Source organism: Lacerta agilis, chromosome 1, assembly GCF_009819535.1.
Source record: "Lacerta agilis isolate rLacAgi1 chromosome 1, rLacAgi1.pri, whole genome shotgun sequence".
Taxonomy (NCBI): domain Eukaryota; kingdom Metazoa; phylum Chordata; class Lepidosauria; order Squamata; family Lacertidae; genus Lacerta; species Lacerta agilis.
Window position 1 is genome coordinate 60,625,544 of NC_046312.1, and position 27,922 is coordinate 60,653,465.

The 27,922-nt window shown below is 39.2% G+C and overlaps 1 protein-coding gene across 7 annotated transcripts; it reads right to left on the minus strand.

Annotated features, from left to right (window-relative positions):
* Positions 1–371: 371 nt before the first annotated feature.
* Positions 372–27,085, minus strand: CCDC34 (coiled-coil domain containing 34). Of its 7 annotated transcripts, none has more exons than XM_033151102.1 (7): positions 26,261–26,640; positions 21,886–22,015; positions 20,997–21,113; positions 8,315–8,473; positions 6,632–6,773; positions 4,094–4,184; positions 372–502 (listed from the first exon to the last, which is right to left on the minus strand). In XM_033151102.1, the coding sequence occupies exons 1-7, from the start codon at positions 26,473–26,475 to the stop codon at positions 445–447; spliced, it is 912 nt and encodes a 303-aa protein (XP_033006993.1). In that variant the 5' UTR covers positions 26,476–26,640; the 3' UTR covers positions 372–444. The 7 variants fall into 7 exon arrangements, with proteins under 7 accessions (XP_033006993.1, XP_033006975.1, XP_033006962.1 ...); XM_033151084.1 differs by lacking the exon at positions 372–502 and adding an exon at positions 27,068–27,085 and having other exon boundaries at positions 3,760–4,184; positions 26,261–26,493; XM_033151071.1 differs by lacking the exon at positions 372–502 and adding an exon at positions 26,760–26,870 and having other exon boundaries at positions 3,760–4,184; positions 26,261–26,493.
* Positions 27,086–27,922: the final 837 nt, after the last annotated feature.

Genomic DNA, 27,922 nt, shown 5'->3' on the forward strand with positions numbered 1-27,922 from the left:
CACCCTTGTGAGTTTTTGGATGATCTAAACACAACTTTTAAGAGACAGTGGAAAATTCCACTTTATGCATAGTAGAAAATATGTCCAGAACAATCACCACATAAGGCAAGTACATGGATATTTTAAGAGGTATATTATGTGATACTGCTTAATCACACAACACAATTACTTTGCTTTCTCCTTGGCTCAGGAGCATCAGCAAAGAGATGAGGGAGACTTGTTCATGGCATATGAGCCACAGGGAGTGAGCAACGTGAGGCGAAGACCAGGTGCTTACTGAATCTACATATCAGAAAAATAATGTAAACAGGTCTCTCTATATACAGTAGCCTATGTCTACACATCCCCATCAATGCTACCACTCACTGTAATGCTGTGCTATGCCTTCTTTTTATTTGATGCATGCTATGGTGTGGGAAGCAGAGGAGTTAGTGACTAACAGCCTTATGTCCGATGCACGTCTTCGTTCCCAAACAGGCGAACTTTGGTTGATTCTGAAACTCTGCAATTACAAAGACCAGGTAAACAATGAGCTACGAGAACCAGCGCAATGATCCCTGCTTAATATACATACTAAAAATAAGCTTCCAACAGTCATTTAAACTAATCCCTAAAAGGCAGCCAAACACTACCCAAACAGAAGCTTTTCTCTGAATACTGGCATGATACAAATAAGAGATTACATGGCTACTTGTTTAACAGTTATCTTCTATCTCCATGATCTTGAAAATACAGAATTCCTTATGTAGATGTTTGTGGAAGACTATCAGTTCAATAGTGATTTGAAAGTTGTGAAATGGAGTAAAGGATGAAAAGTAATGCACACCCCTGCTAAGAGTGAATGTTAGCACCCAGCATACTTGGGCAAATGCCAGAGGCTCAGCACCATATCAGGGTCCATTCTTGAAAATGCCCTGCCAGCCCCAGCCCCTCACCGCCCACCCCAAAAAAGATTTCTGGCCTGGTGCCCCAAACAGTACTAGTTAAGTGTTTTCAATAATTCCTGAAAGCAATGTTTTGTTGGAAGCATTAAATGTCAGGTTGACCTAATTGCTGATCACACTTTGAAGTATGTACTGCTGCCCATTGCCAGGGTCGACTGAGAGGGGAGGACACCTACGAAAAGGCATTTTGCCTAGGCCTCCCTCCAAGCTGGAGTAGACCCAGGACTATGATTTAAGAATTCTTTGACTCATCTTTCTTGGAAAACAAGCATTAGAACTTGTTAACTTTTGCTGCTTATTTGGTGGGCTGCTGAATCAGAGCTATATGAACTGTAGAAGACAATGAAATGAAATAATAAATGTAAAAAAAAAGTCATGTTTAAATTTAAAGCATTAATTTTGATGCTTATAGTACGGATTGTATATTCATAAATGCAAATTGTAACTGAGTTATGAAACTTTATATTCTTTGAAATGACTGCTTAGAAAATAAATGATAAATGAATTATATTGTTGCTTAGTTTTTTAAATAGAGATAATTTTGTGAAGTCACATGAAATTATTTTTTCTGTTTTTAAAATGGTTACTCTGACTATATTTTACAAATATTCTAGTTTGGTTTTTCTATTTTTAGATATCTATAAATTTTGCATTTATGGAAAATATAACAAGCAATGTACAACATAAAAACAAAGTACTACTACTACAACAACTGTAAAAACATAAAAAATATGCTAGTTGGTAAAAAGATTTAGATGTTTAAAAACTTTGCTTTCTGGAAAATACATCTTTCTCTATCCCCCCCTTTTATTACACACAAATGAATCAAAATAAGAAATGGATCAAAATTGCAGAAATGTATGATATAAAGTTATGGCAAGAGTGCGTAATCTTTCACCTCAAGGGCTACATTCCCTTCTGGGAGTCAAATGCCAGTGGTGCATGGGATGGAGGCAAAAGTGGACAGAGCAATAAATGTGAATTTTACCCTTGTACAGGAGGCTACTATTCTTCGCACCCACCTATCCCTTGTTATCCTCCAACCAGGTAGGCAAGAAACATTGGGAGTTGAAAGACACACTCCTACCAAGCAAAAGTGCTTGATGGTGCAAAACAGGACTATTGAGGGGTGTTGCTTGGGTGAATCTGAGGACCAGACAGAGGCATGAAGGGTCATATTTAGCCCCCAGGCCTGAGGTTCCCCATCCCAGTGTTAAAAGGAATAAGCAGGTACTACAGGTGGATTGTCATCTCACATTTAAAGGAACAGAAGAGCTAATGCACCAGATTCAACTAAATTGCAGAGCTAGTGGAAGCCAGCACAGTAAGTTCTGCTAGTGCAAGAGACATGCCATCCTCTCATCCATATGTGTTCTCCCTGTATCTGCTTGGGGGGGGGGGGTAAAGAGAAACCCCAGAACAATGCATGTAGCAAGAGGAGATTGTTCCCATCTGGCAAGTTGAAATATTTGTGCTGCCAATGACCTCCTCAGCACAATGCTGAATTCCACCCAAAATCTCCAGGCCTAGTTACCAGTATTTGTTTGGAACAGATTCTGATGAAATGGCTTGCTTTTTCTGCATTTAGGTTTGAATGAGCAGTAAAAATCTGTACAAGAATAACTAAATAAGCCTACAGATGTTTTAATCACTTTTTAAAGTTTTGGAGAAAACATTTTTGTTGTTGTTAATTAATAGACAACAAATTATGGTTCTAAAAGATGCAACAAGATACAACCCACTTGGAAGGGAGTTTAGCCTGAATAAGAATATTAAATCTGACTGGAATATAGTTCACAATATACAGGAGGCTAGGTAGCACCATAGTTACAGAAGTGGCAGCCAAAAAGATTCAGAAAGAATATTAATTGCATTTTCTAGTAATTGTTTTTGTTATATTATCATGACAAACATTTTTTTAATTCTTTACTTTTATATTTAAAGCAAAGAATTTTTTTAAAAAATGCTTGGCAAAACACTGCACTAAGGAGGACGTATTCAAAACTGTTAAATAAGCCACACACGGGTGGCACTGTGGTCTAAACCTCAGAACCTAGGGCTTGCCAATCAGAAGGTCGGAGGTTTGAATCCCCGCGATGGGGTAAGCTCCCATTGCTCAGTCCCAGCTCCTGCCAACCTAGCAGATCAAAAGCACGTCAAAGTGCAAGTAGATAAATAGGTACCACTCTGGCAGGAAGGTAAACGGCATTTCCGTGCGCTGCTCTGGTTTCGCCAGAAGCGGCTTAGTTATGCTGGCTACATGACCCAGAAAAACTGTCTGTAGACAAACGTCGGCTCCCTTGGCCAGTAAAGCAAGATGAGTGCCGCAACCCCAGAGTCGTTCGCGACTGGACTTAACCACTATTTAGGTATTAAAAATCCACAAAGAAGTAGTTAGTATTCAAAATTCACCAGAAAAGAGCCAAGAGGAGCAGATAATTTAGTACACTCTGGAAAGCTACAACAGTGCTACATAAAATAAATACTGTTTGATTAATCCATAGCAGGTTATAGTAGAGCAAAAGAGAGCATTTCACAAATCATTTAACAGAAGTGGTATCAGAAAGTTCCTCAATGTCACACTCTGCAAACTGGTTACGTAAGCACAGTTAGATTAAAGCACACATAGTCCCACTGCTGTTAACAGGCCCAAATGAGCTTAAATCCAAAATCTCACTCTTAGAGAAGAGGTGTCTTCTTACTCTGACATTACTATAAACTTCTAAAGCAACAATTTCAACGCTAAGCACAGGAGCACTAGAAGTTGCATCTGCAAATACAGTACCTAAAGTAGAAGAATATTAGGGCAAGGTTCAAAATAATGACTTTTTATTGTTTAAAATATGGCTCACAATGCATTACACATAATACATTAAAATGACACTGATTTTGTCCTGCGTGACTTATTTTAACGAGAAAATCAAAAACATTTGCCTACAATTAAGGATAGCTGTTCACAAAATGTTGTCAGTAATACATCATAAATTAACTATAAGGCCAAGTTAAAATAAAAATAATGAACCCTGCACTATCTCTGGATTCTGCACAATGACCCAATATAAAGACTGCTTTTGGATTTATGAAAAGGCATTGAAGGTCTATATGTGTTACTGGATTTAGGCCTCTTATTTTTCTTCACTGAAACATACTTCTCTTCCTTGGGAGGAGGCACATGAACTGGTTTCCAAGGGACTGGATTGTAAAAGGCTGGAGCTGGATATGTACTTCCGTCTGGATAGCCTGGAATGTTTAAAGAAGTGTTTCAATTTAAGTGTGTTTCAATTTAAACTATTAGCAATAACGTTTCTTAGCGTGCAATCCTATGCACTTTCCTATGAACAAAACCCATTGAACAAAGAAAGGCTCACCTCTGAGTAGACAAGACTGCAGGGTTAATCATTCTAAGTTAAGATTCAGGGATCATTCTATGCTTCATGGAAGGGCACCTGGGGGGCTGGAAGATGCTGCAGATCCACACAGGGAGAGATGGCACCATTGTATCAGTGAGACCTTGGAGATGTCTTAAAGTTACATTGACTCCTGACACCTCCACCCAAAGTGAAAAAGAACGCTATCTGCAGAGTTGGCTTATTTCTTCTTTCATTAGTGTCATTGAAATGCAAAATAGATATAAACAAATAAACCATATCTCCCCTTCCCCCCATGGCTTGCAGGAATTGCCAGCACTTCGGAAGTAGCAATTTCTCTCTCTACACAGCATCCCCACCACCAGCTTATGATTGTTCTGCCCAAGAACTCTGCCACTTTAATGAATTTTTTTTTGGGGGGGGGGGGTTTAAACGTACCATCTACCCAAGACTACAAATCCTTCCAGCAGTTATAGTCTGCATAGTTCCTTTCCTACATTAAATGAATCAGGATTTATTTTTACCTTCAGGGCTTATAGGCCTACTTTATATACAATTTTATAGTCTGTAACAAATAAGGGATCAGCTGACCTATATTGTATACTATTTAACTTTCTACACCTGAAAGATCAACTGAGATCTCATGATACCTTACAATGGCCTTTAAGGATGTCTTTAACACATGGGCAATTTACAGGACAATAAACACACAAATATACTTCCACTGTAGATCTCAGCAGTATAATGAACAGTGTCTCAGATCCTGATATCCCATAAATTTAAGAAAGTTCATGGAAGGGAACTTTGTTGTCATCACTCCCTGGAGGGTAAGGAAACTTTCCTAAACAGAGTGGCATGAGGCACAGGAGGCTGCTAGTGGGAGCAGGGGGGAGTCACACAAAATTAGGTGGACAAGTGACGGCAGCTGTCAGCAAGTACTGTAACGATGTCTCAACACAAAGCATGAAAGAAGTATGCACCACCATCTATAATCAAACCAAGGCAAAACAGCAACTGGTTTTGTGTCTGGTGTGCTGTTTAGTGTTCAAAAGGAACAGCAGCCTCTCCCAGCAAATAGTTTAGGTTAACCTTTTTATAAGTGCAACACATTTGGCAAATAACTAAGAAAGAAATGCCATTTAAATGACAAGTATGCTTATATTACTGTTTCCATATGCTGCTCTGGTTTGCCAGAAGCGGCTTAGTCACGCTGGCCACATGACCCAGAAGCTGTACACCAGCTCCCTCGGCCTATAGAGTGAGATGAGCACCGCAACCCCCCCCCCGAGTCATCCGCGACTGGACCTAATGGTCAGGGGTCCCTTTACTTTTACGCTTATATCCATTATATGTCTTTGGGGGGGGGGGATAAGGCAAGAAACAACAAATATGCTTTTCTGGATGGAACAGGATGTGTTTTCTTGAAAATAGGATCAAGGGTGGGTAAGCAGGCTGGAGTCATGCACATGGTGTCAGGCCAAGTGATTTCAACAGGGCATAAGCCTGCATAACTTGACTCAGGATTATATCTACCCAAAGACAACTTCTACACTGCACAAAAAATGGGCTACACTGCTCTGGGCTGATATGAGAGGGGCCAGTTTTCTTTATTGGTAAAACCTTCAATAGGCCTATCATCAGCTGAGGTCCAAACTTACGAGTCTGTCTCAGAGGTGGTGGCTATATTTGCCTTGAAAGGTATGACAATAAGGTCCAATGTTTTAGGTGCAGGCAGAAATCATAATCTTTAGCCCCCTTCAGTCATTACTCAACTGAAGAGGAAAAGTGAGTGCAAAGAAGCTATGGAACTGCTTTTCGCTCCCCTTGGCACTGCACGGCTTCTGCCAGATGCTCACAAGTTTAGCTTAAACTTCTGCAGCAAGGAGTCTTCTCTAATTGACGAGGCTACCATCAACTCTGGAAGACGTTAATCAGTATAAAGGCAGATTAGACATTTAATAAATATATTAATAGAAGAGCAATTCCTGAAAGAATAGGAACTGCAAGGAACAAGAATGTATGTGCCAGTATATTTTACTGAACTCTACTGACCAAAATGAATGCTTTCAAAAGTAGAAGATTCCAATGATATAATCTTGAGTTATTTGGGGTGTGGAATGGGACCAAATATACACATTCCTTATGTGGGGCAACATCTACTGTTTGTGGCCTGTCTGTAGCCACATCTATGGCTAAGGAATTCTAGCAGATGAACATTTAAAACAAAATATTCAAAAATAAATAGTAAAAATATCAGAAAACTGCTCCTGATACACAAGTTATGAAGACTGAATTAGTCTGTCTAGCACAGATACAAACCAGTATCTTTCCCATCTGCAGAGGCACAGCCAGCTGATGCTCGGCGGGGCTTAGTTTTGGAATTTTGCAGCCATTCTTTGAACATCTGCTCTGATTTTTCTTTTTTCTCCTGTAGTTCAGCTTCCCGTTGTTTTTCCTTCTCCTACAAAAGGAAAAGAGCCAAGAATGCCAAAATGTCTTAATACAACTGTCTTCTTCCAGATGTATTACTTCACCACTGTAACCAATTACTCTGGGTACAATCCAATTATAGTTAAGCACCTGTAAGTCCTACTGATTTGAATTTGAAAGATTTAAACTCATGTTCTAATTCCAACACTGACATAAACAAGATTTTAAAGTCTCTAATTTTGGCTGCTTCATGCATTTGGTGTTTCAAAAGTTTCATGTATGTTTTCATGATTTACAAAACAAAGCCACCAATGTACTATCAGGACACAGTGTAGTGAAGCATCCTCTCCCTAATTCAAATGTAATCTCAGCAATGAATTCACCAGGTGAAGACTATTATTTAAGTCCTACAAACAATTTGTAATATGGAGATGTTACTGACCTACCTTAAAGAACAGTTTATTTACAGTATTTAGAGGACACCCTATAACAAAGTTTTCGGGGAGGCATAAATCAAGAAAAAAATCAATTTAAAATTCAGTAATAAGATACTAGAAGTATAAATACAGTTTAAAGAAATGAGTTGTAGAGTTAAAACACCTTAATGCCAAGAGATTAAAAGGCTTGGGAAAATAAAAAAAGATTTTCACCTGGTGCCAAAATGAGAATAAACCAGGTGCCAGGTGAGCCTCTCTGGGTAGAACATCCCACATCTAGGGTGCTACCACCAAGCAGGTCCCCTCTCCCATAGCCACCTGCCACACCTCACTCAGTGGGCACACTTGGAGAAGGATGTTTGAAGATCTCAGGGTCCAGGTAGGTACATGTGGAAAAGGACAGTCCTTCAGCTAGCCTGGTCCCAAGCCGTGAAGGACCTTAAAGGTCAAAACCAACCCCTTGCATTGCGTCCAGATTACTGACATGATACATGGGTGGAAGGCTGTGAACAATCAAAAAACAGTCTATGAATTTTGTTATTACTATTGTTATGGAGTAACATGTTTCAGTTGCATCACAACATCAGTCCAACAAGGTATGTTGTTGGTTTAAAAATACAACTTTCAGAGAATGGTATATCCGTATATCTGCAAATTCTACAAACAACTGTTTGGTGCCAGGTGAACAAAAACACAATTCTTTTAGAAATCCTGTGATTCTTATGTAGCTGCTAATAACAGTTATACCATGAAGGGGAGCTAGAAAATGAAGTGTGCATTTAATAAACTTGGATAACATTGCAACATTCACAAGCTTCATTGTACCCCAGCCCCTTTTCTGAAACAAAAACTAATTACTCCTCACATTAGCATACATCTTCATCACCCATTAATCCCTCTGAAAGACATGTAGATTACAATATTGCATGTGCAGTATGCCAAAAAATTCTCTATGATTCCAAGACTAACTTAATCAACAATTCATCAAGTAAGCCAAGCTGCATAGTAGAGGATAGGACAAAAATCCTCAAAACAGGAACTCATTCCAGATGAGAACTATGTGTGGGTTACACCGCTAAGAGCAACCAAAACCAAGTAAGCATCTCTTCAAATGAAAAACTGGGATAAAAGATACCTTCTCTTCCTTCTTCTTCTGACCTTCTTCCATTTTCTTTTTCTTTAGCCATTCCTGATACATCTCTCGTGACTTTTCCTTTGATTGTGCTCTCTCAAGTTCTTTGGCTGCTTTTTCTGCAATCTCTTTGCTGAGCTTAAGTTCCCTTTCCCGTTTTTCCTGTAGATGATAATAGAAAACATTTAAGAGACAGCAGTAATAACAACTCCTACCAAAAGATGACTAGCCTAGAACCCTTCTCCGTCATATCCTTGTTCCCTATTTGCAATTTTTTTTCTTGTACAATAAGTATTTATGGGCACCCTGACCTACTGAAGTGGTAAAACCCAGATAAAGGTAATTGATTGATGTATTCACTGGTCCAGATAGGTGCAGCACTTTTGTGCCTTCTGTCATTCTTCTTGCAGCATTCAGCTCAAATGTGAATAGCCCCTGGTATCTAGAAACACTGTGCTTTCCCATTGTACTGACACTACTGATTCACTTGAATGTTGCGCAGGTGGTATGAAAGTCTTGATGTGATTATTCAAGTTGGTGGTTTCTTTGTGTGTGTGTTGTTGTTTTCTGCTTTTTTTTTTAGTGAAAGAGATATGATCAGTTTGTAGATGGTTATCCAGATGAAGAGATGAGTTACCTGCAGCTAGGCCAAGGACGGACAGCTACAGATACAGGTAACTCCATGCAGCAACCTCTGGACACTATAATCAAAAGGACCAGTTAAATTATGGAAAGCTCTAGCTGCCTTTGACAATCTTCAATAAAAGTGTAAGTATTTTTTTTTATGCTGTGAGTGTTTATGTTCCCTGTTAATTAATAAACTGGTTTGTGAAATAAGCATTTGCCAATGTACTCGTGCTTCATGAAAGAGACCGCCTAGATTGCTTGGCTTCACATTTTCTTGGAAAAGGGCCTTATGCCCAGATTAGCCAAGGGGAACCCAGAACACAGGCTGGAACATAAAAGGGTGTGTCAGGCCCTAAATCAAGTTCTTCCCACTGCTCAGGCTTGTTTCAGAGTGACTGGCATGAAGACCCTGGTTCAATTCTGCCTATTTATTTCTATGATTAATATCATATTAAATGTTGTTTAATGTTTTATTTGTTCCACAATTTATTAGTTAAGAGAAAAATATGTGTTGCATACACAGTCCATTACCTCAGTGAGTTTTTGGTCCTGATAAAAAGTGTTAGAAAGCCACATATTTGTCATGTCTACACTTCAAAATACATATGTATTTTCAGTCTGCTTCTCTGAAAAAAAATGCTTTGATCTTGTCTTTATTAGTGATATGATCTATTCTTTAAATTACTGATGAGTTTATATACCCTTTAATGCCATTGACAATCACAGAGTTCTGTCAAATTAATTAATTCTAAAAATACCAGTTATTCTTAGGATGAAAGGCTTTAGTTCCCACTACTCCACCCAAGAACATTATTAGATAATACAAACAAATGAAGCTTGCAGGCATACCCATTTTCAACTTTATTTCAATCAAAAACTTAAAAGGAATATGGGGATAACACATTACCTAAAGGGCTTCTATCCTTTACAAACATTCATTACTGCAAACAGTGGCACTTGCAAACAGCAGCAATGCCTACATATACCAGGATAGCCCTGCTGCTCATTAGGTTGTGAGGGGGGCACAACTGGAAGGCATAGCCTATGCAGTATATTTGTGTTCACAGTGTACATGAACAAGAACACTCCAAGAGATAAGCACAGGCTGACCATATTTTAAACAATTTATAGTACAGAATTCATTGGCACAAGATGCAGCAATGGTTACTAACTCAAAAAGAGGATTAGGCACATTTATTGGGGATAAGGCTATCAATAGCTGCGGCAAAATGCCAGACTACCAGTGACTGGATGGGGTTGTTGTACTCCTGTGGGTTTCCAATAGGCATCTGGTTTATGGCTATGACAATACAATGCTGGATTAGATGGGCCTTTGGCCTAATCTATCATAATCACCACCTCCATCATCACAATAATTCTCCTCCTTTATTACATTTGTTAGTCACTTTGTGTAAAAAAAAAGTTTAAAGCGACATAAACAATTAAAAACCTTAAGATGTAAAAAAATGTATAATACAAAATATCTAAAATTCTCATCCAGCAACGCAATAAAAAGGGAAAGTCTTACCCTGCTTTATATTCTTGTCCTGAATGAGCTACTGATTCTAGTAAATGAAAATGCATGGAATGGCATCCATATATAGTAAGAATTAATTAGTGGGCTGGGTCCACTATCACTTGGGACTTGGATACTTGAGGGAACTGTCTTCTCTGACAGAAATATCTTCCTTGGAGTCGCTCCTTTGAAATGCTCCACCATCTAAAGTGACATGGGTGACTGCAGAAAAAGAGGGTCTTTGGGGCTGTGGTGTCTTGCTTGTGAAACCTGTCTTCACAGGCAGGCTCACTTGATACCTACACTAATGTATTTTAGAATCCAAGCAAAGACAATACCCAGCCCTGTGTTTTTACCTTCTGATATATCTACCCTCCCTCTAATTTAAAATATTAGTAGCCACCTTTTCATTTCAAAAAATAAATCCTAAAATGGGTTACAACCACAAGACATAAAACCAAATACACAAGATCTATCAAAATAAAACATCAGTAAAACAAAACCTAATACTACAAAATGGTCAACTGTTCACCCAAAGACCTGGAATCATAGAAATGAGTTTCTGGCACCAGTTAAAGACCTAATACAATTTTAGAGCTGACTTACTTTAAACTGCCCTGGAAATTCTGAACTGGTGTGGTATAAACATTATTAAAATTAATTAAAAAATTAATGATTCCAGGTGGTACAGAATGCAACCGCTTGCCTTCCAAATAGGTGTTATCCAAAAGAATGACACCCAAGTGCTCAAATATATATGCTGTCTTCAGTATCATTAAAACACTTCAGTTACATTTTGGAAGCTAATTCTAAGAACTTTCTAACAGCTTAGGGTATGTACATTTAAGAGATAAACTACTCAACACATTTTATTACTGTGTCTAAGATGAACCTGAGGCACCTATGACTGTTCACACATATGCCATCAAGATATTAAAAATACACAGGCATTCTTGGTAGTTGATCCAAGATTATGCAACACCCTCTTTGTTGGAAATTCCCAAAGTCCAAAGCAGAATATCTTTTAAAAGAAATCCTTAACTTTGGTGGGCTTCCTGGAGAAATTGAGTTGGCTGCTGTGGAAAGCAGAATGTTTGGTCTGGATGGATCTTTGGTCTATCCAGCATGGTTTTTATGTTCTTACGTTTATTTGTGTGTTTGTTTTAACAATTAGCAGATGTCCACACAAAGAAGTATATGTGTAATATGGGGGTTCACATTCTGTTTCTATTATTCCAATACCCAGCACTGTGCTGATAATGTTTATAATATGTTCATATGAAATAGTTAAAGTATAAGACTGAAACATGGCTTTGTGTCCAAATATGCACAGTTGAGAGATAACATTAGAATTGTACTTGAATTCATAATTTACCAATCTCATGTTTTAAAACATTTCTTTTCCCAGGCCTTTGGCTAATTAAACAATCTATGGCCTTTTAAGACTTCCGGGACGGCGTGCTTAGTGCCGGGTGGGGATCCGCGCTCCTGCTTTCTCGAGGCGGACCGGTGTTGTAGGAGGCGAAAACGGGCGACGAAGCGTGAGTCAACCGACCCCAGGGGGGGATCCTGGGGGCAGAAGCCCACGGCGGCACGATTTGGGGTCTCCCGCCCAAGAAAACAAACTTTGAACGGGTACGAAAATATCGATTGGGAGGACCTCCGTGCAAACGGGCATAAACCCCTCCGCAACACACACGCCCCAATTCTCGGCAAAGCGACGCCGAACTCCCCCATTTAAATATAGACTGCAAAAGGACAAACCCCCCAGAATATAGAAGAACTAATTTACAATAATACTGCTCCGGAACAAAGGGGCGATAAAGGAGGGGGGAGACGTTGAGATTCTACACGGCAGAAACGGACAGAAATAGCTAGGGGGGCTGTGGTACAACGCGAAATACTTGTCATATAAACAACTCAGATTTAGCGAAAGTATCGTAATCACCCCCTTTGGACTTAATAGTATTGGGACGATATAAACAAAAGTCATCAGAGCACGCACGAGAAAGAGAGAGAAAGAAACCGCTAAGGGGGAGCGGGAGGCGAAGAGCGTGTAAATATACAGATTTAAGCTTTTTTACCCTGAGAAAAGAGGAATAAAAGCAATCTCACCAAACTCCAGAATTTTTCGGGAAAGCTGAGTCAGCGGAAAGACCGCCATTGCAGGACAAGCGGGAAGGCGGAAGGAGAAGATAAAAAGGTGCCGGAACAGACTGTAAGGGAGAGAGGAGGAGAGGCAAGAGAGAGAGGAGTTCGACCTCCAGCGGCCACAAACGGAACTACAGAAGGAAAAAGAAATTATTGGAACTTACACCACCTAGTGGCTGACCTGAGAAACACAGGGGGAGCTAAATTTAGGAAAACGAAGAGTGGCATGGACAGCTGCTAAGTAATATTCCTAAAGGGAACTCCCTATAAAAGGAAGGAAACGGGACTGTGAAGCAAAACAAATTACATAAAGTTAAAATAAAAGAAATTGAAAGAATATAACCTGTGGCAACACTCTAATGGGAACTAAAAAAGGAATAACATCCAGTAGCTACGCAGCAGCTTTGAGCCATCAACGTAGGTCTTCAATTATAGAAAACGAAACCAGTATGGAGATGAAAGAGCTAATGGCAATGATGGAGAGAATGGAAAAAAATATAGGCGACAAATTAACAACGTTAGATGGGAACATCAAAACGTTAGACGGAAAGATGGAACTAATGGGAAGTAAAATTGAGAAAAATTCAAGCCTAATCCTGGAACTATCTGGCCAAGTAAATCAAATGACAGCTAAACAGACGGAATTAGACGCAACAGTGCAAGAGGTTAAAGAGAAGCTGCAAAAACAAGAAGAGAACATCAAAAAGACACAGTCAGAGCAAAAGGAAATTAAAAGATATCAGGAAAAAGATAGAATGGAATTAGAGGAATTAAAGAGGATACAAGAAGAAACTTTGGATGCTTTAGCTGTCCTAGAGATGAGGCAGAAGGAGATGATTCTTCGCCTGAGGGGTATCAAAGAAAATCGAGACGAAGACATCTCAAGTATAATAATAAAAGCAATAGCGGAATGGCTGAAAGTTGCAGAGGAGGAGCTGCTATTGGACATAGAAAAAATATTCAGAATAAGAGTGAATAAGACCAAAATCAGGAAAGGTCCAGGGGACTGCCTCATTTTCTTAAACTCAAGGCTGTTGCGAGATAAGCTTTTGTTAAAAGGAAGAGTAGAACCACTTCAAATATATGGAAATATGATAGAAATTATGAAAGAAATTCCGACCCGTCTGCTTAAAAAGAGGGAGAACTATAAGTTTATAACATCGGCATTGAGGAAAAATGGAATTTTGTTCAGGTGGGAGTTCCCTGAAGGGCTCTCGTTCACATTTAAGGAAAGAAGAAGACTTTTCAAATCCGTGGACGATACTGAAATCTTCTGGAGGAAGTATTGGGAGGAACTGGGTGGCGAGAAACGACCAGAAAAGAACATTCAAAACGACTGAAATAACAAGAGGAAGGTCGGCTAGAACAACAGAGGACCAAATTCACCCTGACCTCCCACGGACTTTGTCGAACTGCAACTGAACCAGGGAAAGTGTATTTTTAAACTGACGTCGCCCTTTTGCACTTAGGGCGTCTGGGACTTTGCATTGTTTTGTGTGCTTTTTTCTTTCTCTTTTTTCTCTTCTTCTCTATTATTATTTCGATTGGTTTTTTTTTTTTTTTTCCTTCTCTTCTTTTTTGGGTTTCCCCTATTAATTTACATTAAAGGAGAATAAAGATAGAATTAAAGTTATGATGCTGAAATGTATCTCATGGAATGTAAACGGTTTAAATAGTAAGCTAAAGAGGAACAGGGTAGAATGCATATTGAAAAAAAGAAAATGGGACATCATCTGTCTACAGGAAACTCATATCTCCCAAATTCATACAAGGGTGCTAAAGAATGTAAGACTGGGAAAGGAATTTATAGCAGCGGGGGAAGAGAAAAAAAGGGGCGTAGTAATGTACATCAACCCAGGGCTACAGCCTCAATTATTATTTAAAGATGAGGAAGGGAGAATATTAATTGTGGAAATACAATCTGAAGTTGGAAAAATTGTTTTGGTTGGTTTCTATGCTCCCAATAATAAGAAAGAGGAGTTCTACAGGAACTTAGAAGAAAAGCTCTGGGATTTTGTAGGGGAAGATATAATATTTATGGGAGATCAGAACGGTGTGATCTCTAACGACCTGGATAGAACGGACAGGGAGAAACCATCCAACTCTGGCAAACTCCCGTTATCTTTCTTTAATTTGGTCACCAACCTAAATTTATACGATACCTGGAGAACTAAAAACCCTAATGCTAAAGATATCACCCACTATTCGGAAGCACATAAATCTGGAGGGAGGATTGATGCCATCTGGGCCTCGAAAAAATTAATGCTAAATGTGGAAAGAACGGAAATTTTAAATAAATCCATCTCCGATCATAATCCAGTGTCGATAGAGATGAAATTTAGGAAAGGCACAAGCGGGAGATGGAGGATGAATGAAGAACTGTGGAGGGAGGAAGCAAGAGTAAAAAAAGCAAAAGAGACATTAAGGGAATTCTTTGTATTAAATGAAAATCAAATAACGGACAATATGATGATTTGGGATACCAGTAAAGCATACATGAGGGGATTTGGGATTCAACAGATGAAGGAAATAAAGAAGGAGAAGAATAACAACTTTATAGAAATGAATAAACAAATAAGAGATAAGGAATTGGAATTGGTCAAAAACCCGAAGTGTGAGGAATTAAGATTAAGCATCAGGAATCTGCAATCACATCTTTCGGATATGATTAATAAAGAGGTAGAAAGGAAGATCCTCTGGACAAAACAAAGATACTTCGAACAGGCAAACAAACCTGGGAGAATGTTATCATGGTTAGCCAAAGAAAGACAGGCAAACAGAGTGATAAACAAAATTATGGATGGAGAGGTGGAGTTAACGGATCCAGAGCAAATTAAGGCAAGATTTTGGAGATATTATAAAAATCTATACCAAGATAAAGGGGAGGAGGAAAGGGAAATGCAAAATTACTTAAGTGGGAAAGAACTGCCAGAAATTAAAGATGAGGAAAACAGTATGTTAAATGCGGAAATTAAAACAGAAGAGATTGAGGAGGTAATAAATAAAATGAAAATAGGAAAATCCCCTGGTCCGGATGGAATCCCGGCAATATATTATAAAAGATTTAAAGAGATAGTAACACCAAAGTTAAAGGTTATAATGGATGAGATCTTGGAAAAAAAGAAAATTCCCAATTCCTGGCAGGAAGCCCTGATAACATTAATCCCTAAACAAAGTGCAGATTTGAAATTAGCAAAAAATTTTAGACCGATATCGTTGCTAAATATAGACTACAAAATATTTACTGGGGTGTTGGCAAACAGACTTAAAAGGGTACTAACAAGAGTGATAGGTAAAGATCAAGTGGGCTTCCTCCCTGAGAGACAAATCAAAGACAACACCAGAACAATAATCAATCTATGGGAATATGCAGAATTAAACCCTAGCAAAAAAATCGCAATGCTGCTGGTGGACGCTGAGAAAGCCTTTGATAGTATTTCTTGGAATTTTATGTTGAAAAATTTGGAGAAGTGGAAAGTCGGTGGAAAATTTCTGAATGGAATCAAGAGTATATACAGCAAACAAAATGCAAGACTAATTATAAATAATGAGCTATCAGAAGGTTTTGAAATTGAGAGAGGCATCAGGCAAGGTTGCCCTCTCTCCCCATTGCTTTTTATTACAACTCTAGAAATTCTCCTAAATACATTAAGAGAGGATAGGGAAATTGAAGGGATAAAAGTGGGAAACCAAAATTACAAGGTGAAAGCATATGCGGATGATATAATTATTACAGTGGAATCTCCTATAGAAAGCTTACAAGAAGTACTGGAGAAAATTAATGAATTTGGGAAGAATTCGGGTTTCAAGCTAAATAAAGAAAAATCCAAATTATTAACAAAAAACATGGGGGAGGCGGAGAAGAAAAGATTGGAGGAAGCCACGGGACTAAAAATTGAAGCCAAAGCTAAATATCTAGGCTTGTGGATTTCCAATAAAAACACAAATTTATTTAAGGATAATTATATCAAACTCTGGAAAGATGTTAAAGAAACACTCAAAAAATGGCAGAAATTAAATTTATCCTTGCTAGGGCGGGTATCAATGATAAAAATGATGATACTCCCAAAAATCCTTTTCCTCTTTCAAACAGCACCGGTGATTATTGGGACGAAGTATTTAAAGAATTGCCAAAAAGATCTGGCGGACTTTATTTGGCAGGGAAAAAAAGCGAGAATAAAACAAGAAATTATGTTGAGCGAGAAGGAAGTAGGCGGCTTCGGGGTTCCGGATCTAACAACCTACTATGATGCAGCAGGGTGGATCTGGATCAAGGATTGGATCACACTAGAAAATAAAGAAATATTAGAATTGGAAGGGTGGGACAAGCTCTACGGTTGGCATGGGTACCTTTTCTATGAGAAATTAAAACTGCACAGGAGGTTTAATAATCATTTGGTAAGAAAAGCCCTGCTTGAAATTTGGGAAAGGATTAAACCAAAAATGATGCAAAAACCACCTTGGTGCATCTCACCGGTAGAGGCGACCTCAAGCTTTAAAAATACGATTAAAAGAAGTTGGCCCACATATAAAGAATTAGTGGAAGAATTGAAAGAAAACCCGAAATTAAGGAACTATGCAGATTTAAGACCTTTAGGAATAAGCTGGCTAGAATATCTCCAGCTGAGAGCGGTATTCCAAACGGACTTAAAAAACAGAGGTTTTGAAAATAAAGTAACAAAAATAGATGAAATAATTATTTGTAAACAAAAAGTGTTATCCAAAGTATACAAAATAATAAAAGGTGAACAGTCGATTTCACATATAAAAAATAGTAATATGATAAAATGGGAAAAAGATATTGGGCACGAAATTGAATATGATAATTGGAAGCAACTTTGGATGAAAAACATTAACTTCACGGCCTCTTACCAAATAAAAGAAAATCTCATGAAGGTACACCACAGATGGTATTTAACACCAGAAAGAGCAGCCAAGATTAGTAAATCCAGGAACAACAAGTGTTGGAGATGTAGAGATCAGATCGGGACGCTGTTCCATATGTGGTGGACTTGCCCCAAAATTAAAGAATTTTGGAAAATGATTCATGAAGAGGTGCAAAAGCTGATTAAAATATCGTATAGTAAAAAACCAGAGCTATACTTATTGGGAATTCTAACCAAGGAAATACCAAGGGATAGAATAAACATCTTTCTTTATGTGACAACTGCTGCAAGAACGCTTGTGGCCAAATATTGGAAAGGTGATCAGTTACCATCAAAGGACGAATGGCTCAGTAAAGTAGTAGAATATCTGGAACTGGCGAAGCTGACGAACTATATCAGAGGTACTTCTAAAGAAACAATTAAAAATCAATGGAAATATATTAATGAATATTTGGGGAAACAAGATACGAGTAGAAGATATTGGTTGTGTTTAGAACAATGAAAGGAATTAAAGTCAGTAAAGTGATGATCGGAAGATTTGTAAAACTTGAGGAATAATATGAATGACAGATATAATAAGGCTACTTATTTGGAAAATGAAGCGTTGTTAAAACAGTGGAAGTATTGTTGAAGTTTAATTTATGTATGATAATTGGAGATCTTTTGATTTCGTTCTCCTCCTTCCTTTTTCTTATTCTTTCTCTTTTCTTTTTCTTTTTTCTCTTATTTTCTCTGTCTTTGTTCTTTACTTTTTTTGACTTTGAATGCAGATATGTATGAATGTAGATATATGTTAGTTTTGTTTTTGTTCTGTTTTGTTTTTCTGTATTTATCCATTCATACATGTAAGAATATTTTTAATAAGCAATAAAGTTTATTTTAAAAAAAATAAAAAAATAAAATCTATGGCCTTTTAAAAAGGGTGGGTGGGTTGTTTATTGTTTTTGTTATTATTGTATGTATTTTTATACTGTAAACACCCTGTGATCCTTGGATGAAGGGTGGTATAGAAATTTAATAAATAAGGAAAATAATAAAAAAGATCAGATTAATAAAATAATGATTCCATTGACTTACACATTACTGTTTTAAAGAATTTCAACACTGCACCAAGAACGCTTTCATTTATTTTCCTGTGCCTACCAGTTTCCTTTATACAAAATGAAAAGAAGAGTTGGTTTGGTGTAGTGGCTGGAGTGTTGACTTCAACTGCTAAGTCACAGGTTCAGCCTTGAACCTCCCCAAGATACATTGAGTCAATAGCTGTCAACCTAGCCAATTGATGCACAAGCAATGCTGGAGAGGGATGACACCACGTATGCTACTCTGAGTTCTCAGAGAGGTGGTTATATTATAAATGAAAGTAGTTTGGGCCAAGATATTCAAGGGTGAGCAGACCGTATTAAGATTCTTCTCTTAAGAAAAACCTTAACAAAACTTACTCCACCCTCTAATGTGATTTGAAGCAATGCATAAACCAAATACCTTTGTCATTATCCCTTTTCTATAATCCTGCTAACCATTTTGTTTGGCAATTATTCAGATGCCATTCTATGTCATGAGGAAATTCTAATTCATTCAGCTGTCCTTCCCTGTTTGAACACGCACTGTACACCTCATCTGCTAGTATCAGCTTCTCCGACTTGACAATAATTAAATCAGGGTTTGAAGTGTTTATACTACTATGGTTTAAACAGATGTCACTGTTCTATGATACTAGTAAGTACATGTAAGAACATACAAAGTGTCTGTAGGAAAAAAATATCTAGTGCAGTATCCTGTTCTCACAGTGGCCAACCAGATGCCCATGAGAAGCCCACAAGCAGGACCGCAGCACAAGAGCAACTTCCCCTCCTGTGGTTTCCAGCAACTGGTATGCAGATCTGCTGGGATCTGCTGTAGCATGGTCCAATCACATGCCATTAGTGAATCATTGTAAAGGAGCACCACATGCAACCCTGAAGGAGCAGTGGTTACTTCCCACATCACTGTCAACCTCCTCTGTGACCTGCTGATGGCAGCTTAGGAAGCAATAAAATTGGTGCACCTATTCATAAGGTGCTTCTTTACAAACATTTCTGTACTTGTGCTGCTGTAGGTATTATTACTGATTTATTATTTAAATGTATATCCCACATTGCCACACAATGTTGCCTGGAATGGCTAGCCACTGAGATAAAATACAACATGCAAAGAGTATACTGTTATTAGCCTAAGCTCATCTACTTTCAAACTGAACTAATTTTTTTACATTGCAACAGTGGACTTTACCCTGTAAGAGTTAACATTTTTCACTTGGTCAGTCTAATTGATTCTAGTCTCAAACTACCACACTTTGCTTCAAAGGGCAAGCTTATAATTTATTTAAATAGTTTATGCCAAAAACTTTTTGTTCTTGCATATGCTGAGGAAGTGGTGAGGACAAATGTTCCTTTAGCTCTGCATATCTATAGAATAAAGTATGCACTGAAATAAGGTTTGTGACCTGGTGAGCTCATCCACACAAAACATGACTATTTAATATTATAGTAGTATACCAATTCTCAAAACCAGTAAGCTTTTTTTAATCTGTTTTGAATATCTACAGTAAGACTACTCTGAATCTCAACCAGACACAATACCAGTCTAATATAACTTTTCATTATTCAAAAGGAGGCATGGAGTGGAATCGACAAACTGGTTTTGAAGCAGGCTCACCTGATGTGAACCACCTGGACCAATAAGCAGACTGGAGTCCACTTTGGAATCAACATTCCTACAGGTTCCACAACAAGATGGGTCTGAGGGCTGCTTCTGAGTCTATTTCCATTTTTTAATGGTAATTCCAGCTACCTGAATAGCATCTGGAACATGAGCATCCTCTCTTGCTGTTGTGCATTGCAAATGGCATAACTGGGAGTCATCAGAATTTATGACATGCCATCACTCTCAGGGAGACTGTATAAATAATGGCTTCCCTACTTGGAATTACCTTTAAAATTGAAAACAGACTCAGAGGTAGCCCCTGGACCACCCTATGAGTAGTTTTGTTTTCTGTATAGAAACAGGATGGAGTAGACTTAAGTCTGCTTCCATGCTGAAAGTGGACAGAATGGAATAGGACTGATGTGCCTACTGATATTAAAAATAGCTAGAAGAATACTAAGGCTACAGTCCTCAACTGAATTAGTGTCATTTAATGGAACTTTCTTTTGAATAGACATTTGTAGGATTGCTCATATATTCTGCCATTTAATAAACTTGTATTAATTACTGCCACTGACATTATAGGTGTCAAGCTTTAAGCACAGACCCCTGGAGACTAAGTAAGTGATTCATTCCTGCTGAACTATGAAAAAAATGTGGAAAAAAATATGTGTATTAGCATGAAATCCAACAGTGTTTATGACAGCTTGGTAATTTATGTTATTCCTAGACGAGGCCAAGTACACATAAAAAGGAAATAACTGGCTATGTGAAAAAATGTAAGACATTATTTAAGAAAAAAAACTATGGAATTCTTCACCCTTTTCACCTCTTCATTTTTTTTCTGGACCCACTCTTTGTGCTTCTCTTCAGCCAGCATTTTTTTTCTTTCCCGTTCCTGTTTTTCCCTCCATTTCTCCTTTTCCTTATTCACCTCCTATAACAACAACAACAAAACATTACTACTACTACTACTACAGTGGTACCTCTGGTTCCGTACTTAAATCGTTCCAGAGGTCCGTTCTTAACCTGAAACTGTTCTTAACCTGAAGCACCACTTTAGCTAATGGGACCTCCCGCTGCCGCTGCGCCGCCAGAGCACGATTTCTGTTCTTATCCTGAAGCAAAGTTCTTAACCTGAAGCGTTATTTCTGGGTTAGCGGAGTATGTAACCTGAAGCGTATGCAACCCGAGGTACCACTGTATTATTATTATTCCACCCATCTGACTGGGTAGCCCCAGCCACTCTGGGCAGCTTCCAACAAATTAAAACATTAAGCACAGTAAAACATCAAAATACAGGGCTGCCTTCAGGTGTCTTCTAAAAGTCAAAGTTGTTTATTTCCTTGACATCTAATGGGAGGGCATTCCACAGGGGGAACCATGGGGGGTGGAGACACTTCTTCAAGTATAAAGGGCAGAAGTCGTCTTTAACAGTGGTATCTCTAGTGGGGGGCATGCCATGCTTTTCTGAGTAGTTTGTCCATCACTGGTCCCCATCCACCCCACCCCGCAATCAGTTCTCAGCTGTGGCTCCTAGAAGCTGTCAGCATGTGACAGTGGCAACACCCAGCAAATGGCTTCAGTTAGCAATATATTGAGCAATATAAATCATCCAAATCTGTTTTTCACAAATAATATGGTAAATGTACACTTTGGTGCATGGCAATCTGCTGTCAAAGGTAAATAAAATTATATTAAGTATTGACCTTCATAGCTCGTTCTTGTAGTCGAGCACGTAACTCTTTCTCTTTGGAAAGGAACCACTCTTCCCATGGCGAGAGATTTTCTTCCACAACTGGCCGATTTTTCCTTTTTGTATCTTTAAAATGGTCTGCACTGTGAAGTGACAGGTACAAAATTAGACAGTGTTTTATGGGAATGCCATTTTCTAGCTAATGGTATTATAAAGATGTATTATTATGTACCTCTTTTGTATGCTTGGAAGCAATTCCTAAAACTGACAAACTACTTTTAAAATTCATTGAAGTACAAGGACCAAAGTATAATATTTAAGGTATTTTTATAACGTCCTTCAATAAAAATGTCTGACAGTTTATATTTGAAAACACAAAAAACAGTTAACCTACAAAGTATTCCAACCGTGGAAAAACAGTGGAATTAAAAGGTAGTAATATATTAAAAGCCAAGTAAAAAACATCAGAAGGACTATGGTTTTGACTAGAAGATTTAGAAAAATAAAAGGACTTTGGCCTCATGCTGAAATGACAAAGAAGTAGGCACTAGGTGAGCTTCTTTGAGGAGACCCACTACAAAGAAGGCCATCTCCTGATAGCCACTCATCACCATGCCTCAGACAGCTGGACACTGACATAATACCATCTACTGAAGATCTTAAAGCACAAGTAAACAGTCCACATGGAGACAATATACCGTAGTTTTCAATCAGTCTGATCCTGATCCTAAGTTGTGAAGAGCTTCAAAAGTCAAGACCAGTATCAAAAACTGGGCCCAGATATGGAACAGTAAACAATACAACCTGATTAATACTTGCCTACAAATATCATAACACTGTCTCAGTTAATAATCTAAATACCACATTCTGACCTTGTACTAACTACAGTTTCCAAACCATTGTCAAAGGCAGCACCATCTAGAGTGTACAATTTAACATTATTTTAACAACTGTATCAACTGTATCAATATTATTCTTAGTTAAAAGCATGTTTATGATGCACAATAGCAAAGCTCTCTAAATGGCATACAATAATATTAAAGTACAAAATAAAACCAGAAAACCAAGTAAAATACAGTATGGAAATGCAACTAGGTCTCTTGACTTTTATATTAGAGGCTGGGGAGGAACAAAATGGGAAGGTGGAGAGAAAGACACTGCTTAATCCTATCTGCTGTGTTTCTGTTTAAAATCCTCTCCCCAAGGGGAGAAAAGCAGCTGGAGAATAATTTGAGCAGTAAGAAGGGAAATATATTCCTCTGTTGAAACTTGTAATCATAGAGCCTCATTTCACCTATACAAAGAGACCGAAATTGACTCGCATAGTTGTTAAGGTGTAGCTTGAACCTAATAAGCTATGTGACACTGGTAGGCATAGTGAGGGAAGACTATCAAAAGCAGCACAGCAAAATGCATTTCAGGACTGCAACCTGTTCACAAAACCAGATAATTAACCATTAAGGTCTGGGGATAGGTGGGAATCAGGTATCATGAAATAGTTACATTTAATGTATATTCTATAAATAGACTTTAAATTTATGAATATAGTTATTAAATAACTAAATTCATTTTTATGTGACAAGCTATACACACACAATACTCAAGATTATCTGAGCTATAACGTACTAACTGGGGGCATTGTGACATAGCAAGGTGGGCTATGGCTACATAATGTAGCATTGCTTGGCAAGGTTTCAACAACAAAATGTTACTGAAAGCCACTGGGCTCTTTTTGAAATAGCCAGTGTATTCATATTCCTGTGTTTTCTAAAAGAGCCACAATTTATGAATTTATTTTTCAAATCTAATTTATTTAATAATTTGTCAACTAGACAAACTACTTAATGAGGTCTACAAATCAGCAACATAAAGTATTGCATTACCTATTTAACACACACTACACTGAACCAATATTTCAAAAGTATGAGAAACATGTTCAAGATCAAAGCTATTCTGTGTCGAAGATCAAAGCTATTACTTCTGCTATAAACATGCCATAGAAAATAGAATACTCTCACTAATGCCCAGAGATTCATTTTGACACTTTCTAATACCAATATACTAGAAGAGTTAAACAAATATTTACTATTTTAGCTTAGTTTTTAAGCAGAAAAATGAGGCACTGGTGTCTCATAGCATTTTTAAATTTTAAAAGATCTTAGTCCATCTTTCCCTGAGATTAAAAGGTAAAGGTAAAGGGACCCCTGGCCATTAGGTCCAGTCGCGGATGACTCTGGGGTTGCGGCACTCATCTCGCTTTACTGACCAAGATTACTTCTGAGCAAATGTGCTTAGGCATATGGTGTTAATATGTAATGGAACTTAGACCAGGAACACTCAAAGATATCTTTAGCAATATTTCCTACAGAGTTTTTGGAGGGAGGATAGGAGAAAGAATTACTAAATATTACTATTTGCAGGTAACAAACTAGCTAGGTGTTTTAATTATGGTTTTATCTTATTGCTGGCTTTAATCATTCTTTGAATATTTTAAATACTTATTTTTACTGATACTATTATTGTTTTTGTCAACTCAAGTTTCATTACAATCAAGTGGTATATAAATGTTGGGAAATAAATTAAAATAGATGCCAGGTTCACTATTTCTCCATGCCAGCCTTGAATGGAGGTCTTGTTGCTTTCTATTACAGTGGTACCTCTGGTTGCGAAGGGGATCCGTTCTGGAGCCCCGTTCGCAACCTGAAATGTCCACAACTTGAAGCACCGCATCTGCACATGTGCGTGCAGCGATTCGGCGCTTCTGCGCATGACGTCATTTTGCGCTTCTGCGCATGCGCGAATTGCCAAACCCAGAAGTAACCTATTCCAGTACTTTCAGGTTCGGCGCATTCGTATCCTGTGACGAACGCAACCTGAAGCAATCAGAACCAGAGGTACGACTGTATTTTAATACTCAGGCTTTCTGTGGCTTAGTAAGAGCCCAAACAGGGATATAACCAAAAGCGTAATGAAGAAAACTATCCACGTTTAATTTATATGTATATTTCCGTTACAGTATTTTCTTTGCTGTTCTACAATTCCTGACTATTTATGCTCACAACATCTCCTGAAGTTGATTAGGCTGAGAGATAACAACTTGCCTAAATTCAAGTGAGCTTTACATTTGCACCTGGTTATGAATGCTAAAGTATTAAACAAATACACCGCTTGTCAAATGTGAAGGGCATGAATGCATCAAAACTAGTGCATATTCCTTACTCAGAAGACTGGATCCTTTTTCAGTTACTGCTTCTTATAATTTTAAAGTAATAGGCATCCATCATATTTTATGAGAGGTCCATAAGAACAGGAAGACGCATGGGCTTGAATTTAAGTCTCAGCAATCCAAATCTACTTCTACTCCCACATGCTTTCTCACAGTCCACATCTGTTTCAGGCTGCTTTCCTTATTGTTATGAATAACAACCAGGGAGGTCTGTGCTAACACTAATACAACAATTTCAAGCACAACTATCATATACATAATGCATTTTTATGTAGAATGTAGTATGCAACATCTATGTAAACCCATGGTGATCAGTTTTTTGACCAGTATGCTATAATAAGCCAAGGCAAAGCACAAGATAATACTAGTCTAAAATGCATTAAGGTACACAGAAGGCTCCAGTACCTTGTCTGGTTTTGCCTGTAGTCTATTGAGGTGGAAAGTAAATAACAACACCACTACCCAGACAGGAAGGTGACACCTGGCTACATCATAGCCAGCTCCACAGATCCTCCTGCTCGAGTCATGCCACAAATCCCTAGTTGTGCAACCCATGTGTCAAGTCTGCCAACCACAATCCGGGGGAATTCTGCATGTAGAACACTTTTTATGTTGGTATGATATATGGTTTGAAAGGGGTTGCTATTCCAGTGGGTTCAAGGCAGAGATTTTTTAAAAGGCTTGTATTGCTTTATTGCACAGTACTGTAGTTTTATTTGATAATGCACCGCATTATACTGTAGTATTTCAGTTTCATTGCTGCACAGATTGCATTTTCTGTTTAGTAAACACGCTGGGACTGTCTTTGGTATTAAGCATTTTCTGTTTAGTAAACACGCTGGGACTGTCTTCGGTATTAAGCAATAAGTACAGCAGGCCCGTGACTTATGTGGGGGTTATGTTTTAACAATAGTGCATAAAGCCAAAATCAATATAGTCAAAACACATTGGGTGCAATAGCAGGTGGGACTGCCAAATTACCCCCCCCCCCCGCGGCTGCCCCCTTTCTAATTTTTTTCTCAAGTGCCTACAGCTGAAAGTGCACAAGTGAAACGTGTGTAAATTGCAGGTCTACTGTATGTAAACATATTGAGCAACAAAAACAATCCTAGGCCACTTGAGCAGAGCCAAAGAGCTGCAGCACGGGTGGGCGACACGTTACCTATGTTGTTTCATCCTTTGAGGGATGCTTGACCCCCTGCTAGCTGATGTTGCCTCTTCCTCCTGCCTCGCGCGGCGGAAACTTCGGTGGAAACTCGGAGAGATCAGGGAGAAAGAGGAAGACTTGCCGGCCCCCTCGTCTTCGGAGCTAGCAGGGGAGGGTGGGGTGGAATAGGCTGCCCCCCGCCTGTTACTTGGGGGCACGGAGGTGGGCATGGCGCTGACACGGACCTGCTAGGAAGGAACGTGAGAATGAGCGGCGGGCATTTCTCAAAGACCGCCTTCCCCACTTGAGGGAGGTCCGGACTCAACCTCTTTGTTCCCACCTCCTCAGCTCCCCAGGGACCAACTACTAGGCCTCGCTCGGCCCGCCCTCCATCCCTCCGAGGCCCCACGGCCTTTAGCCGCACCCTGCTCTGCCAAGGCGCCGCCGCCGCCGCCGCCGCGCTCCCTCCCCAACCGCCCCGAGGACAGCGACGCCGGGAGAGCGCCCGTTCTACCTGAGGCCGCCGCTTTGAAACTCGCAGCGCCTGTTCTGCTCCCAGCGGTCCCCGCGGCGCGGCCCGCTCCGCCAATCACTACGCGCAACGGGCGCCATGGCAACGACGACGACGCCGGCGGCCAGCTTGCCCGCCTTGAGGGCCTCTTTCGCCGCTCTGTTGTCCTCAGAGAGAGGGGGGAGCCGGACCCGGCTACTCCTCCCGCGTTTCCTTTTCCCTTTTCGCTTTTCCGAAATTACTAAAACAAAACAAAACACCAAAACGGCCTCCCCTCCACAGCCCCGCCCTACGTCGCTTGATTGAATTACCTCAACAATGCCCGCCGCCTCCGTCACTATAGTTTGTTCCTTCAGAAACGCCCCCGTCCTCAGCCGCGCGCGGGCCTGGAGTCGGTGAGGGCCTGGCCTCGGCCCGAGCAGCTCTTTTTAGTAGGAGGAGGGCTGAGGGCTTGGAATATGCGGAGCCATAAGGAGTGCATATCGAGCTGCCTCTTGTCCCGGTGGACAAGCCACCAGCAGCGCAATAAAACGATTAAGCTTATTTACGTATAAGCTAAACAAGCTAGAGCTTAGGGCCCCACTCTCTTGGGGGCCCTCAAAAAATTCAAAGGAAAAAACAAACGATGTACATTTCCAAAATGTAAGATAGAATAAAACCTACATACAGCAACAGTGTTTTGTGTTGTGTAGGCTCCTATTTGTTATGTGCAAATGGCTTTAGATACCTATTAGGTCCATAAATTACCATATAGAATACAGTATATTAAACACAAAAAACCATGACAATTTGTTGTTGAGGAAGGACAGCTGGACATATACCTTCGGTAGCTTAGGGCTTCATCAAACCTAAATCCGGCCCTGATTAAGAGAGAGAAAATCTGCATACACTAAGCCAAGATACCCATCCATGAAAAACAGATGCATTTATAATATATATATATGTTCCACTGAATATATATATTCAGTGGAACATTAAGGAATAAAACAGAGTAACGCTGGATTTTTAAATAGATCTCTCTCAAAGCTTGGCCACTGTTAGCACCTACCCAGAGGATGGGGAGGTGTGGGACCCTCAGCACCAACAGCTATGCTGAGTGGGCTTCACTGCAGTTGGGAAACTTAAAATAGGAAGACCCATCTTCCAGGGCAACAGGTGTGACTTTC